Raw genomic sequence first — 16899 nt, 5'->3', positions numbered from 1 at the left:
AAACCCATCTGGCTCACTCATGCCCTTCAGGGAAGGAAATCTGCTGCCCTTACCTGGTCTGGCCTATATGTGACTCCAAACCCACAGCAATGTGGTTGTCTCTTAACTGCCCTCTGAAATAGCCGAGCGAGACACTCAGTTGTACTAAACCGCTATAACAAAGTCAGCATTGTGGGAGTACCTTCACCACACGGACTGCAGCGGTTCAAGAGTGGAATTGAGGCCTGGATCAGATCGGCCATGATGAATGGTGGAGCAGGCTCGAAGGGCCAAATGGCCGACTCCTGCTCCTATATTCTTATGTAAAGATTGGAGTTATGAGCAAACAGCAGAGAAGCTTAAATGGAGGCAAGAGAGGTGATCTTAGAGAGTCTCGTCACTGAGAGCATGCAGAAACCAAGTGCAGGCAGTGGAAAGACTGTGTGGCAAACCTGTCCCACCCACTCCATCTCTCAACAACTATCTTCCCCACCTGTGACAGGGACTGTTCAGCCACCTGAGGACTCATTTTAAGAGTGGAAGTAAGTCTTCCTCGATTCCGAGGGACTGCAGATGAAGATGATTGAACATGCAAATGCAGATCAAGAGTTGGACAAGGGGACACAAGGTTCAAACTAATAAAGGGCTGATGTAGAACTGATCTAAGGAAGTTCTTCAGAAGAAGAGTGATCAATGCTTGGGAGTAGATTCCCTGATGGAGCAGTGGGGTGATAGCTCAGGGATCATTTCAAAAACTGGATGCTGCAATGGTGGGAAGGAAATTAGGATCTTCCTGGATGGATGAACCAAAATGGATTGAATGGCCTTCCTCAACCGCAATAATTGTGTGATTGGCGGAACAGGCTCGAGGGACTGAATGGCCCACTCCTGTTCCTATCTAGGCGTGTTCAGTCCTGACACTGGGAGCTTAAACTACAAAGTATTCTTTTTCCTCTGATGAGCACAAACAATTTGCAATGAAACGGAGAAATGGACATCAATAGTGCAGCTATGGATGAACAAAATGTTTGGACACAAGCTGTTGTGGTTTGCCTGTATTTTCTTGGCTCAGTTCCACCACCCCAGATTGTGCTTTGTGATTTGATTTCTTTTTACTGAAGCGAACCTGCTGTCTGGCATTTCCAGGATGCAGCCAGCAGTTTACGTACACAGAGCGACCACACTTTCTGGCCAGATAACAGTATCAAAAGGCTGCAAATCAGAAGCCGAGAGATGTTGATCTCCCATCGCCCGGGACAGGCCGGCGTACGTCTGAAACGTGCACACGGAATTAGTTTTCCTTTCCCGTCTGTTGCTCCTCTTTCCGCTACTGAAGACACGGGCTTTTGTTTAATTCATTCATACGATGTGGGCGTCGCTGGCAAAGCTGGCATTTATTGGCCACCCGAGTTGCCCATGAGAAGGTGGTGGTGAGATGCCTTCGTGAACCGCTGCAGTCCGTGTGGTCAAGGTGCGCCCACAGTGCTGCTAAGGAGCGGGTGGGGAGGGAGTTCCAGAATTGTAACCAAAGCAACGATGAAGGAACGCCCATTCTTGCTATGCTGCTATTCGACAGGCACCTTCCCCAAGTATTAACCGGCTATTCAACCATGGACACATGCATTTTTCCACCAGGGATTACCAAATAGCAATCAAGGGAAGGAATGTAGGCTGGCTTCACTCCTGCTGCCCCACCCAATCCCTGCTACCCACCACCACAATTCCAGCTTATATCAGCCAATGAACACGGACCAAGGATTGAACCTGGGACCTCAGTACCACGCTGGGTAGTGTATTTACCCACTGAGGGGAGTGAAACAGGTCAGTGCAACTCATCATTGGGTTTACACGGTGAATAAAGGCAAGTTCTGGCATTGTCACACACTGCGATGCCGAAACCCCAACTCGTGTATCATTTCAACTTTGCTAGTGCCCTCCACTACAGGCTTGGTTCTTAGAAAACATAGAAACATAGAAAATAGGTGCAGGAGTAGGCCATTCGGCCCTTCGAGCCTGCACCGCCATTCAACAAATCATGGCTGATCACCCACCCCAGCAGCACCCCCCCCCACACACACCCCCGACCCCCCAGCCACAAGGACCAGATCCAACTCCCTCCCGAACACATCCAATGAACTGGCATCAACAACTCTCCGCGGCGGGGAACCCCACAGGCCAACAACTCCCCGAGTGAAGAAGTCTCTCCCAATCCCAGCCCCAAACAGCCCACCCCCCATCCCAAGACCTTCCCCCCGCCCCCCCCCCCCCAGGGTTGACCCAGGGTTCCTCTCTCTCGTGAACCCTTGAACTCCCTCCCTAACAGCACTGTGGGAGCACCTTCACCACACGGGCTTCAGCGGTTCAGGAATGCGGCTCACCACCACCTTCCCAAGGGCCAATTTGGAATGGGCAATAAATGCCAGCCTTGTCAGCAATGCCACCATCCCAAGAATGAATTAGGGCAGGTAAGGGGCTGCCCATTTAAAATGGAGATGAGGAGGAATTTCTTCTCTCAGAGGGCCGTGAATCTTTGAAATTCTCTGCCCCAGAGAGAAGTGGAGGCTGAGTCATTGAATAAATTCAAGGTGGAGGGAGCCGAGGGTTATGGGGAGTGGGCAGGGAAGTGGAGCTGAGGCCAAGATCAGATCAGCCATGATCTTATTGAATGGTGGAGCGGGCTCGAGGGGCCGTATGGCCAACTCCTGCTCCTATTTCTTATGGTCTTATGCCAACATCTCAAGAATGAAAAAATCCCAGCGCAAGGCGAATTTTCAGTTGAACACCCTCACTTGGATGGGAGGTTCCTCTACAAGCCGCACATCGCCATTTAAAGTAATAACTTGTAACTGCTTGTTGGTTTAACAGCACTTAACATTGGTCAATAAACCGAACGAGTCAGATGTGCAAAAAACCATTGGAAAATAGGTCTTTTCTCGAGGGACTGCCAGTTGCCAACTTCCAGGACTGGGTTAATAATGATTTATTGAGATTATTAAAAAAGATTTATATGGTGCTCTGCCATTTCTACCTCACAGGCCACTAATACAAAATACTGCGGAGGCTGGAATCTGGAATAAAAACAGAAAATGCTGGAAATCTCAGCGGGTCAGGCAGCATTCTGTGGAGAGTAAGCAGAGTTAATGTTTCGGGTCGATGAACCTTCGTCAGAACTGGAGAGTGTTCGGAAAGAACGGATTCTTAACAAGCACGGAGAGGGGGAGGGGAAGAAAGAATATACGGGAAGGTCAGTGATAGGGTGGAAGACAGGAGAGGTTAGAGACACAAAAGGGATGATGGGCCAAATTCAAATGGTAATGGCAGGAGTTAGAAAAACATTAGTCTAGATAGGGTGAACGGCGGGATAATGACAGGCTGCTAACGCTGCTTGTAGTAGTTACATAAGAAATAGGAGCAGGAGTCGGCCATTTGGCCCCTCGAACCTGCTCCGCCATTCAATAAGATCATGGCTGATCTGATCTTGGCTCAGCTCCACTTCCCCGCCCGTAAGAACAGAAGACCATAGCTCTGTTTATCCTACCCGTACAAACATCCCCATCAGCTTGCGCACTGTGATTCTCAGACTAAAGGCCCTTCACCTGCTTCCCGAATAGGGACTCAACCAAGTTCTTTTTAAAAGATCCCTTTGGCTTTCTGCTCGAGCATGCCCACTGGTAATCCGTTCCAGAATTTTAATCACATTTTTACTGAAAAGAAAAGCCATAATAAGCTCCAGGGTCAGGTTCTACCACAGATTGACCCCAGTTTGGTCTGGCAACGCCTCGAATTCAAAGATTTTCATCCTTGTTTTCAAATCCCTCCATGGCCTCGCCCCTCCCTATCTCTGTAATCTCCTCCAGCCTCACAACCCCTGTCCCCCTCCCAGAGATGCCTGCGCTCCTCTAATTCTGCCCTCCTGAGCATCACTGATTATAATCAGCTCAACCATTGGTGCCTTCTGTTGCATGGGCCCCAAGCTCTGGACCTCCCTCCCTAAACCTCTCTGCCTCGCTGTCCTCCTTTAAGACGCTCCTTAAAACCTCTCTCTTTGACCAAGCTGGTCATCTGCCCTTATTTCTTGTGGTTTGGTGTCAAATTTCTGTCTTATAACACTCCTGTGAAGCGCCTTAGGATGTTTTACTACGTTAAGGGCGCTATATAAATACGCAAGTTGTTGTTGTCGTTGGTTCACAACTGGATGGATGGTTACCTGAGACATGATACAGTTCATGGACCTGACCAGATCGGGTAACACATTGTGGTAACCTTGTGTCTAACCCACAAGCTTTTGGTCACCTGCGCTAATTTCTACTTAGTGGCTCGGTGTCAAATTCTTTTGTCTTAGAATACTCTTGTGAAGCGCCTTGGGACATTTCACTACAGTAACGGCGCTATATAAATACAAGTTTTTGTTGTTGAACTGACCTTCTTTCACTGCGTCCTTGAGCAATGACTCCCCCTTGGGGGCATCCTCCGAACTTGCTCGGAACAAGGGCCGGGAAATCAGACTCCGAGATGCCTCTTCATGGCCGCTGGCCTCCACCATTTCCTTGTACAGCCTCAGCTTCTCTTCCAAGAGGGAGAGGATCTGCTGGTCTCGTTCCTGCAGCTTCTCTGTGTTCCAAAGAATGAAATGAAATTACGGAAGACCCGCTAAACTCTCGTACTGTGTGTGTGCGTGTGTGTGTGGCTCTTGCACACCGCGCAAGTAAATGTTTATTTGCTGTTAATAAAACGTGGGAAGTCGCCGGTAAACTAACACGGTAGAGCTCAGCACCGCCGAATGGGTCTTAAACCAGAGCCGGTGATTGACGTGCGTGTAAGAGCTGCCGTGTCCATTTTTTAAAAAACAATCGTCGGGAGAAAGGAGAAAATTAGCAACTTGGAAGAAGAATGGAAACTAGACAAGAGATGGGGAATAATGGTCCAATGCCCAGTGGGGTAATTAGCAATACAGCCCAGGTTCAATCTTAACCTGGTGTTGAGTTAGCGGATTACAACCGCATCACCCCCCCCCCCTTCCTCCAGTACTACAATACACCACATACTCGTAAGGTCACTGCCTGTTGAGTTTTGGTAGGCCTGTCCAGCAAAGGCAGAACACATCACACACCAATAATGTTTTGGGGTCTGATTTAGGTCAGATCTCGTTTGCTAATCGCTCCAGTGAAATGTCTTGGGATGTTTTACTCGGTTAATGGTGCTATATAAAGACAAGCTGTTGTTGTTGGTAAGGCTCTTTCTCTCAACAGGACAATCGGTTGGAATGCACCGTCAAAGTTCGCACATGACCCAGGGGTGAGGTATCGCAGCGTGACCCAGGGGTGAGGTATCGCAGCGTGACCCAGGGGTGAGGTATCGCAGCGTGACCCAGGGGTGAGGTATCGCAGCGTGACCCAGGGGTGAGGTATCGCAGCATGACTGCTGCCCTGGAACCGCCCCCCTCTGTCTGCAAGCTACTGTGTTAACAATGAAGAGGTGGGGAACAAAATTCGCAAAAAATATTGAACCTCCCTTAAATGGGCAGCCCCTTATTCTAAAACTAGGGGGACATAGTCTCAGAATAAGGGGCCGCCCATTTAAAACTGAGGCGAGGAGAAATTTCTTCTCTGAGAGGGTTGTAAATCTGTGGAATCGAAAGCCCCAGAGAGCTGTGGAGGCTGGGTCATTGAATATATTTAAGGTGGAGATAGACAGATTTTTGAGCGATAAGGGAGTAAAGGGTTATGGGGAGCGGGCAGGGAAGTGGAGCTGAGTCCATGATCAGATCAGCCATGATCTTATTGAATGGCGGAGCAGGCTCGAGGGGCCAAATGGCCGACTCCTGCTCCTATTGCTTATGTTTTCCCTCTTGCCAGTAATAGAATATGTCTGATGCTCATACATCACCTGTCCAGATTTGGATGATGGTCCCACAACTTCTAAAAAGGCGCAAAATAGATCAATAATCTTTTTAATAAAAGCTCAAAGCCTCCCCCACCCCTAATTATTTCCGTGTCTGGTGATGTGCAAATGTTATTAAGCTTTTCAGTGAATTTTCAAACACCAGAACCCGAGCTATGAGATCCACCCCTATTCACTGATCCGGTCTGAAACCAGCAATTATATCTTTGTGTCCCCACCGACCCAATAAATAAAAGCGCTGTACCTTTCAGCTCCCGGGCTCTGCTCTCTAACTGCCGCCGATCTTCCTCAGACTCGCTCGGGATTCCTTCATCTTCATCCTGTCCCCTGTGGGAGGAACCAGACTAGAGGATTAAGGCAGGGTGGTGGGGGGGGGGGGGGGAAATACAGATGTTCACAGCACTGTGGGATTTTATTCAGGGGCGATGAGGAAGCAAGTTATTGTCCTTCAAACTAGGGGTTGGGCAGGTAGAGAGGGTGGGCACTCCATAAAAGACCAAATGGGTTATTACCATTTTCCTACAGATGAAACGAGCAGTTCACAACACACGGAGCAGAACTGGACTATGGTCCTAATCTATAACAAGCTTCCTTGGTGACAAGTCCTTCCATCCTGGATAGGAAGTCTTCAAAGGTTGGGCTCGATTGGAAATTTCTTACCAGTAAAAGATTAAATGCCTGCCGAATAACATTAGAAACAAAAACTGCTGGGCAGAATCCGGTTTGGTGGCGAGGGTTATATTAGCAAATATCTCGTTGACATTGCAGGGCCTTTTTACCGAATGTATGCTTCTGGCAAGGAGCCTTGCCCACCGGGTGCACGGACTGGGATACTGAGCACGCTCCCCATCCATAATAGACTGGAATCTGAGAGCAGCACCCTTGAGAGTTCCTGATGGGTGCTTCCAGTGGGCAAAGCTGTGCCTTTGGTAAATCTTTGAAGCCGACAGTGATTACTGCAAGTGTACAAGGTTTTTTTTTGCCTCCCCAATTTTGGCAAGTGTTGGTCCAGAAATGAACTCCAACATTGCACGGTGGTTGCCCTGTGGAGTGTCAGCTGTGGCTCAGGATAGCACTCTTGCCTGAGTCAGAAGGTTGTGGGTTCAAGTCCCACTCCAGGGACTTGAGCATAAAAAAAAAATCTCGGCTGACACTCCCAGTGCAGTGCTGAGGAAGCGCTGCACTGTCGGAGGTGCCATCTTTCGGATGAGACATTAAACCGAGGCCCCGTATGCCCTCTCAGATGGACATAAAAGATCCCATGGCACTATTTCGAAGTAGAGTAGGGGAGTTACCCCCAGTGTCCCTGGCCAATATTTATCCCTCAATCAAAGTAACAAAAAAAACTTATCTGGTCATTATCACACTGCTGTGTATGGGAGCTTGCTGTGCGCACATCAGCTGCTGCGTTTCCCACATTACAACAGTGACTACTATCCAAAAAAGTACTTCATTGGCTGTTAAGTGTTTTTAGACGTTTGGTGGTCGTGATAGGCACTATATAAATGCAAGCCTTTCTTTCTTCCTCAGAGGCCAGGGTCAATTGTTGGATCATAAAAAAAGTGTAGATGAAATTTGAGCTGCCAAACACAATTCCAAAAGCTTCCTTCTCAACTTAGGCAAAATATTTCTTCTCCTTTGCTCTGGGTATTGCACGTAAAACCTACGATCCCCATTCACAGCATCAGGAGGGGTCTCTAGGATATTTTTCTGGGGGCAAAATAATAAATGGGTTTGAGATATTGACCGGTGGCCGAAGGGGTGGTGTGTTATCTCCTTCACTCTCAGTTGGGCTCCAGTCACACTCCCACACAAAGGGCACTTACATTGTGTTTGCAGTCTGCTGAATGATCTGCATCCAGTTGGTCCTGTCCTCTTTGGAGCTGGCGTGCAGCTCATACATCTCCGGTTTATGGGCCGCAGCGCTGATGAGAAACAACCCCTTTTCCTCGTGCGCCACCTCGCGCACGAGAAGCTTCTGCAGCGGCACCACCGTAGACTTCTGGTCCTAGAGCAAGCGTGAGAAAACATCAGCTGGCAACGGGTTGAGCGGAAAGTAAAAGGAGGAAAGCCGCCCCCACCCCCCCCACCCGAGAATGAAAAGATGTTGCAGCCCGACGGGGGCAAGAAGTGGGAATAACACGGAGTGTGCAGCACAGAAACAGACCATTCGGCACAACCGCTCGATGCCGGTGTTTATGCTCCACACGAGTCACCTCCCACCCTTCTTTATCTTACTCCATCGGCATATCCTTCTATTCCTTTCATCTTCATGTGCTTATCGAGCTTCCGATTAAATGCATCGATGCTATTCGCCTCAACTACTCCCTGTGGCAACGAGTTCCACATTCTCATCACTCTTTAGGTAAAGAAGTTGTTCTTGAATTCCCGATTGGATTTATTGGTGACTATCTCATACTATGACTCGCTTGGGATGCCCTCACCTCCATCCCGTGCCCTGCGCCATGGATCAGTAGCCCAGTAGAAGCAAGGGCTCCCCAGTAAGCATCGATACGGGGGCGGGAGTTGGAATGGGATGATGTTTGAATATTAGCTATTAATGCATTTCGTCATGATGGGCTCTGGATTGAGGGCCATTCTGCCGGGTTCCTGATATGAGCATGATGATGGTGAGCAGCAGTTGGGGGAGGAGGGGGAAGAAGATGTGAGAGAGAGAGAAAGCGCGCAAGAGAGAGAGAGCACGCAAATGAGAAAGCATGTGAGCGACAGAAAGAGATTAAGTGAGAGAGCAAGAGAAAAGAGATTGAGAGAGGGCGCGAGATTGTGAGGGAAGGGGAGAAGATTGTGAGGGAAGGGGAGAAGATTGTGAGGGAAGGGGAGAAGATTGTGAGGGGGAGGGAGAGTGAGGGGGAGGGAGAGAGGGAGGGAGGAAGAGAGGGAGGGAGGGAGGGAGGGAGCGAGGGAGGGAGCGAGGGAGGGAGGGAGGGAGAGAAGGAGGGAGGGAGAGAGTAAGAGAGATTGAGAGGAGAGACAGAGACAGAGAGAAAGAAAGGAAGGAGAGATAGAGAGATAGAGAGAGAGAGAGAAAGGAAGGAGAGATAGAGAGATAGAGAGAGAGAGAGAGAGAAAGAGAGTCAGATGGAGGCTTTCCCTGGAGACCAGCTTCTGAAAGCACGGACCAAGGTCTAGCGACTGGGTGTACACTGGGAAATGTAAATGCAGTTGGCAGGTTAGGGGAAAGGAGGAGTAAATCATGACAAAAATATAAAGGAGCAAGTACCCAGGTGAAAATGAACAATTGGTGCAGGCTGACAGGACAGTAATACATCGGTACCATGGATTGGTGCACTGTAGGTTGGTGCCTGGCAGTGGCAGAGGTCCCCCACCAGGATGGAGCCCGATATCGAGAGGTGCGGGAACATCAAACTGCCTTGTGACAATGCAAATGTAGGGACAGCTGTGCTGGGCGGGACGTGGTGCTTGTGTGAACAACAGACTTCTGAAACACATCCTGTACAGCGAGTTCAAGTGTCGCGGTGTTCCCGTGGTGTGCAAAGGAAGCATTTCGAGGACCTATTGAAGCACAACAGTGCATGGTGTTGACACACACACTTGCGAGGGAGATTCTTGCGGCTGGTCAATCAGGTTGCTATTCCACGCTTCGTTACAGCGAGGACAAGTAGGAAAATGCAGCACCATCAACAGCAAGAAATATAGATGCTGAGGAAACAGCATCAGTAGTGACAGCAGGAACCAGGGTATTCTTGTGGTCAAAGGCCTAACCACCAGATAAGCTCACACCAGGCTGCTTTGCCACTGCTGCTAAGGGGTAGCTTCCAAGCAGAATTGGCAGAGGTGCTTTTGCACCATCTTCACAAAATGTACAGTGCACAACAGGTAGGGTCAGAGAATGGGTGGTGTGGGACTGAATCTCCCTTTCAGCTTCATTCCCTGGAAATGTTCAGGGTCTTTGCATTCCAACCCCCTGTGCCCTCATCTGAATGGTCTTCAGAATGTAAATACCTTGTTAAATGGGAGGGGACGGGAATAATTTGTATAGACTTGGGCCTAGTCCGAGAAATTCGGGCCGTTTGCGGCTCCTGTTAGCGCCCCCTCCCCTGGAGGGGGAGAAATGACTTTTCACCCGGGAGCAGCGCCGCTAATGACTCCCATTATGTGGCGCTGGAGTTTAGCGGCAGCAGTAACCCGTATAGCGTCCCGCTGCGCCGGCTCCGGAACATAAACTGGGGAGCGCCCCCTGAAGCTGTGCTGGGGACGTGAACCGGGCGGCAGGCCTCTCGCTGGTTAAAGGGGAATTTGCGGCCATGTTGTAACATTTTCTGTCGATCGCAGGGTCTGGGTGGTGATTGTTCTCTGCTCGAATGCCGGACGGTTGTCATCGCGCCCCATCACCTCGGTGGCCCATTTGTTAACTGCATGGTTTGCAGCTCGGGCCCCTGCCTTCATTAAATCCCTCCTACGCGGCAGTGCCAGGCAGCCCAGTGCGTACGCTGCACCCCGCTGCCGACCCGTCCGCCACACCACCGTCCCAGAGAGGAAGCGCAGCCCGTTATTTTGCGCTCCGCTTCCTTCCGGGAGCAGTAACCCGAATGTTTCGAGCCGGGCTGGACTTCCCTGCCGGGTGTAGAATGTCCCACCTCCCGGCTGTTACTGCCCTGAAACGGCAATTTCTACCAGCTATTCTGCAGATGACTCAAAGTCCAAACTTAGTGTGGCTGAATACTCTTTGCAGATAAAACCCCCCATGATCAGCAGTTTCCAAATGCCTGGTTATGTAGTCACTCGAAGACAGCAATGTCATTCTTAACTGCAAATAGAAACTGCTGTTCGACAGGAAGTCCGTCTCCGCTCTTTCCTCAGCTCGTCCACTGCTGAAGCCCTCATCCATGCCTTTGTTACCTCTAGACTTGATTATTCCAACGCACCCCGAGCTGGCCTCCCACATTCTACCCAACGTGAACTTGAGGTCATCCAAAACTCGGCAGCCCGTGTCCTAACCAACGAGCTGGAGGTCGTCAGTATATGTATGGTGACTGGCCCCACGACGGGATAATGTGTCAGGGTGAGAATGACTACAAGGAGCACAGCCCCACAACTGAACACAAAACATGCAGGGTGTGGTCTATGCTGGAAAGCTGTGTGGCTTTAGAATAAGGGGTCGCCCATTTAAAACGGAAATGAGGAGAAATCTCTTCTCTGAGGGCCGAGAGTCTTTGGAATTCTCTGCCCCAGAGAGCTGTGATTTTTGAGATATAAGGGAGTCGAGGGTTATAGGGAGCGGGCAGGGAAGTGGCGTTGAAGCCAAGATCAGATCAGCCATGATCTTATTGAATGGCGGAGCAGGCGCGAGGGGCCGACTCCTGCCCTTATTTCTTATGTTCTTGCGTATCATCAGCAGCTCATCTGCTGCTGAAGCCCTCATCCATGCCAATGTTACCTACAGACTCAATTATTCCAACGCACTCCTGGCTGGCCTCCCACATTCTATGCTACGTAAACTTCAGGTCATCCAAAACTCAGCAGCCCGTGTCCTAACTCGCACCGAGTCCCGTTCACCCATCACCCCTGTGCTCGCCAACCTACATTGGTTTCCGGTTAAGCAATGCCTCGATTTCAAAACTTTCAGTTTTAGTTACAAATTCCTCTGTGGCCTCGCCCCCCTCCCTCCCTATCTCTAATCCCCTCCAGCCCCACAACCCCTGTGAAATATCTGTCCTCTTGAGCATCCCTGATTATAATCGCTCCACCATTGGTGGCCGTGCCTTCTGTTGCCTGGGCCCTAAGCTCTGGAACTCCCTCCCTAAACCTCTCCACCTCTCTACCTATCTACCTCTCTTTCCTCCTTCAAGTCACTCCTTAAAACCTACCTCTTTGACCAAGGTTTTGGTCACCTACGCTAATTTCTTCTTATGTGGCTCGGTGTCAAATTTATTTATTTTGTCTTATAACACTCCTGTGAAATGCCTTGGGATGTTTCACTACTTTAAAGGCGCTATATAAATACAAGTTGTTGTTGTAGTAACAACTTAACATGCACAATCTTTGATATGCACAATAGCTTCAGTCGCTGGGGATAATGGGGTTTGGGGGGGTAAATGCCTTTGCTTCGAGGATAGTGGGTATTGCCCAGGCTTCTGCTTCTTTTCCCCCTCCTCCGCCCCCCCCCACCCCACCCGCCGACCCTTGCTCCAGTACCTCGCTTCAGGCGAGAGCCTAGACGGTGACTATCGACAGGCTACGTGACTGTGGAGGCCAATATTGAGCAGTGTCTTGACCAACGGTGACAAGCATCTTATCTTGGCTCGCCCCAAATGCTTGCACGCAAATTTATCTGTGAACGAGTTTGTGACACTTGCTGCTTTGCCTCTCAGTTCGAGACCAAGATCGGGGAAATGCCCACTCCAAACACACAAAAAAAACCAGGAACTAGTTTAGAAATTTAGCCCATTTCCTGCGAGTTCTCATTACGAATCTGGAGCAGGAGTGCAGTCTCTAACCGCAGTTAGATTATTGGATTATTGCAGATTCCAGAGGGTGAAAAATCTGACCAAATCCCATTAGCTCAGGATAGCGCAAGGGTACAGAGGTCAGGTTTCACTAAGCTTACTATTCCTCTCCTCTCCTCTCACAAATGAAAAACAAAAACAGTTCTTGTTACAGTTTGTGGGATCTGGATGTGCAGAAATTTTCCAGCGCGTTTCCCCACATAACAATAGTGACTGCACTTAAAAAGTAATTCAGTTCCTGCAGAGTGCTTGGGCGTGATCAGGAGCTGTCTCAATGCAAGCCTGTCTTTCCCTGACTCCAATGCAAGTGTAAGATTACTCAATTGCGAACCAGTACCCAAAATGGCAGGTCTCCAAAGGAGGCAACGAATTGACTAGAATGGAGGTATCTTGTATGAAACAGGAGCCAGGTCCTTTTTATACTATAGGTGGGGTGGTATTGCACTCCCAGACTTCTCTTCTACTTTACTTATTTTTCAGTTAGCTCGGACGAGGATGTCCAATGTGATCTCATCTTTTCACAATACCAACCTCGCTGACTTCCTGCTGCAGCTTCTGGCTGCCACCGAAATAGGCAAACATTCTTTGGAACGGCCGACCAATATTGAGGCATTGGCGGGTGTCCTTGACCTTCTGCCGAAAGCCAGAGATTTGCAGCCTGACGGATTTGAAACAGAGCGTCGATCTTGAGGGGCCTTGGCTCAATGCTTCAGCGGAGTCAGCCATGAGCTAATTGAATGGTGGAAGGGGCTGAATGGCCCACTCCCATTCCTATGTTCCCATGAAGGGCAGTATCTGCTACAATGTAGCACTCTCTCAGGACTACGTCAGCCCAGCTCTTGGGCGGAATTTAAATGCATAGCTATCTAAAAATGCCAGCATGAGATTCCCAATTAAATTGCATAAATGTAGGGCAGCCCACATCGGACGACTTTACAGCCTTTCCTTATTTGATCTGAATTGGAAACAATATGGAGACTCAATCATCAGCTCATTTGTAAAAATTTGTTCCAGGATGTGGGCATCGCCGGCAAAGCCGGCATTTATTGCCCATCCCTAATTTCCCTCGAGAAGGTTGTGGTGAGCTGTCTTCTTGAACCGCTGCAGTCCGTGTGGTGAAGGTGCTCCCACAGTGCTGTTAGGGAGGGAGTTCCAGGATTTAGACCAAGCGACGATGAAGGAACGGCCGATATATTTCCAAGTCAGGATGGTGTGTGACTCAGAGGGGAACGTGGAGGTGGTGGTGTTCCCATGCGCCTGCTGCCCTGGTCCTTCGAGGTGCTAGAGGTCGCAGGTTTGGGAGGTGCTGCCGAAGAAGCCTTGGCGAGTTGCTGCAGTGCATCTTATAGATGGTACACACTGCAGCCACGGTGCACCGGTGGTGGAGGGAGTGAATGTTTAAGGTTGAATGCAGTGTTGTGCAGAATGTTACACAAGCAAGTGAGACAGCAATTAATATTTAAAAATGATTAGACCTCAAAGGAATCCTTAACTCACCAGTGTAGCAAAAGTATACTTCTGATCCTTCTCTTGAAGAAAGACAAGCACATCAGACAGCAGCACAGCTTGGACTTCTACAAGGCAAGAGATAAGCATCTTAAGACACACGCAGTTGAAGCACAAACAATTATAACCACCACAAATGAACCTTTAACGTTACATCAACAGTCGAAGTGGGATGGTGTGCTTCAGCGGTTAGAGTTCCTTTGACACGTTCATCTTGTGGGTTTAATCACCAAATCTGGTGGGGTGGGGAGGGAGGGAAGGGGAATTGAAGGGGACTGTGCTCCATCACGCACATTATATTTTTCTCCTGGAATGGCAAGCATAGAAACCCAAATCAAACGACTGAGAAACCCACATAGGTATAGTTTCCACTTGCTTGATATCATAGAAACATATAAAATTCTGACGGGTTTAGACAGGTTCGATGCAGGAAGAATGTTCCCGATGTTGAGGAAGTCTAGAACCAGGGGTCACAGTCTAAGGATAAGGGGTAAGCCATTTAGGACCGAGATGAGGAGAAACTCCTTCGCTCAGAGAATTGTGAACCTGTGGAATTCTCTACCACAGAGAGTTGTTGAGGCCAGTTCGTTATTCAAAAGGGAGTTAGATATGGCCCTTATGGCTAAAGGGATCAGGGGGTATGGAGAGAAAGCAGGAATGGGGTACTGAAGTTGCATGATCAGCCATGATCTTATTGAATGGTGGTGCAGGCTCGAAGGGCCAAATGGCCTACTCCTGCACCTATTTTCTATGTTTCTATGTAATATCCCATCTCCCTGTAGCCACATACTTCACTTACCTAACCTCAAGGATTTTAGGCAGCGATTGGCAAGCAGTATGGTTTAGGGGGCGTATGTGCAAGGATATTGCTGGAGTTTTATCAGCTAAAACTGTGCTGCTTAGCACTGCTGGGTACGGTAGCATAGTGATATTGTTACTGGAACAGTAATCCAGAGGACTAATAATCTGGAGACATGGGTTCAAATCCCGCCTCAGTAGCTGGGAAATTCAAATTCAGTTAATTAAATAAATCTGGAATTAAAGAGCTAGTAATGCTGACCTGAATCTACTGGATCGTCAGATAAACCCATTAGTTCACTAATGTTCTTTAGGGAAGGAAATCTGCCGCCCGTACCCGGTCTGGCCTATATGTGACTCCAGACCCACAGCAATGTGGTTGATTCTTAACTGCCCTCTGAAATGGCCCAGCGAGACACTCAGTTGCACCAAACCGCTACAAAAAACTCCACACTGTGGGAGCACCTTCCATCATCATAGGCAGTCCCTCGAAATCGAGGAAGACTTGCTTCCACTCTAAAAGTGAGTTCTCAGGTGACTGTACAGTCCAATACGGGAATTACAGTCTCTGTCGCAGGTGGGCTAGACCGTTGTTGAAGATGGGTGGGTCAGGTTTGCCGCACGCTCCTTCCGCTGTCTGTGCTTGGTTTCTGCATGCTCTCGGCAACAAGACTCGAGGTGCTCAACGCCCTCACCACAGGGATTGCAGCGGTTCAAGGCGGCGGCTCACCACCACCTCCTTAATTAGGGATGGGCGACGCCCACATCCAGTGAGTGAATACATTTTTTTTTAAAATGGAGAATTCAGGCAACCTTTGTTAAGAGGGGAAAAACAGATGGGACAGGCCAAGAGCAAGGGCGGGCAACAAGAAACTGTGATGAGCTTCAGAAAAGGAACTGGGCGAGTTCCTGTCAGCATAAAGAATTCAGGGTTATTAGATTTAGCAAAACATCAAGGTAAACATACGAAAGGTTGGATCAGTAGGGTAGGTGGACCAATGCTCTATTCCTGTCTGGAAAATGCTGCAAAGGGAGGTAGTGAGACCAACTAGCTTTTAATTCTGATGTCATCATCATAGGCAGTCCCTCAAAATGAGGATGACTTGCTTCCACGCCAAAAAGGGATGAGTTCACAGGTGTTTCAATGAAGGACCTGATATTCCAGGTCCCGAACTTCATCCTGAAGGGTGGAAGATGCCTGTGTGTGGATTCTTTTAACGTGGGGTGGCCGTTGCACACCAGCCACCACACGGGCTTGGCAGAGCTCGGTCTTGGTCCAGTGGCCAGGGTTATCCAGGACGACTGGAGACCAGCTCAGCTGCACGGACCTAGTGCGTACACGTGGGCTGGCCCGGGCCCCTGGGCCCAAACTCATGCCTCGCCTGGGCCCCAATCACATCCCTCAGCAGTTGGTAGGACCAAGGAGCAACTCACTCACTCTTTTAGGTGGCATATGGAGGGGAACTCTTAGGTGCAGCATTACTGAGTGTGGCTCTCAAACAAGACACTGCTGTAGAAAATGGGCCTCCACCTTAACCCAACCAGCATCCCTTAGGTATGTCACTCCCACCTCATAACTCCAATGATGCAAATGCTGTACCTTTTAGCCTTCCTGCTGCAGTCTTTAATGTAACAGGCCCATCGTGCACCAGTTTTCTCCGTGTCAAGTCCTCCTTTGCAAACATCTGGCCGCTCTTCAGTCTCATGATGGCTTTGGTCTCCGTTCTGCTGTGGATCTCCAGGAGCCTGGCCTTCTTTTCACATTCACTAACTTTGTTATCCACAGCGGCAATCACCTCTTTAATCATCGCCAGTGCTTTCGTGAGGTCAGCATGATCATCTTCATTTTCTGTGAGGACCGAGAGGAAAGAATAATCACATAGGGGTGGGGTCAAGACCTAACTCGAATTCTTAATGAGAAGCGCACAAGCAATGTCCCCCTCCTCCCACCGGGCCGCCTCCCCCCAGCCCTCCCCCCACCCTCATCCGGCAAAATCCCTCATTCGGCCCAGGCCAGGTCCTAAGGGTGCAGGATAAGGGAGGTTCAACTTGTGTTTGGCTATACGCATCCTAACTTTAGCTGGGAATACAGGCGAGATGGGCTTTAAAATTGGTACCTCGCTTAATTTATAACTCCCAACCATTCAGGTGCGCCATCTTCATGTAAAAAAAAGTTACCACAAGCCATCCTGTCCAATTGATAAAGTTAATTATGTTTAATTAATCC

At 49.2% G+C, this 16899-nt stretch overlaps 1 protein-coding gene across 4 annotated transcripts in view; it reads right to left on the bottom strand.

The window, feature by feature from the left end:
* akap13 (A-kinase anchoring protein 13) overlaps positions 1–16899 on the bottom strand; it is a 185968-nt gene that overhangs the window by 16223 nt on the left and 152846 nt on the right. For all 4 annotated transcript variants that reach the window (XM_070858491.1, XM_070858494.1, XM_070858492.1 and 1 more), the window contains 5 exons: positions 16273–16521; positions 13866–13942; positions 7707–7888; positions 6125–6207; positions 4402–4590 (listed from right to left, as the gene is read on the bottom strand). In XM_070858491.1, coding sequence (XP_070714592.1) covers positions 4402–4590; positions 6125–6207; positions 7707–7888; positions 13866–13942; positions 16273–16521 — 780 coding nt within the window. The remainder of the gene's footprint in view (positions 1–4401; positions 4591–6124; positions 6208–7706; positions 7889–13865; positions 13943–16272; positions 16522–16899) is intronic.

This window comes from Pristiophorus japonicus, chromosome 17 (genome assembly GCF_044704955.1).
Source record: "Pristiophorus japonicus isolate sPriJap1 chromosome 17, sPriJap1.hap1, whole genome shotgun sequence".
Lineage (NCBI taxonomy): Eukaryota > Metazoa > Chordata > Chondrichthyes > Pristiophoridae > Pristiophorus > Pristiophorus japonicus.
The sequence above is the reverse complement of the archived record's forward strand: the minus strand, read 5'-3'. Positions and strand labels throughout refer to the sequence as shown.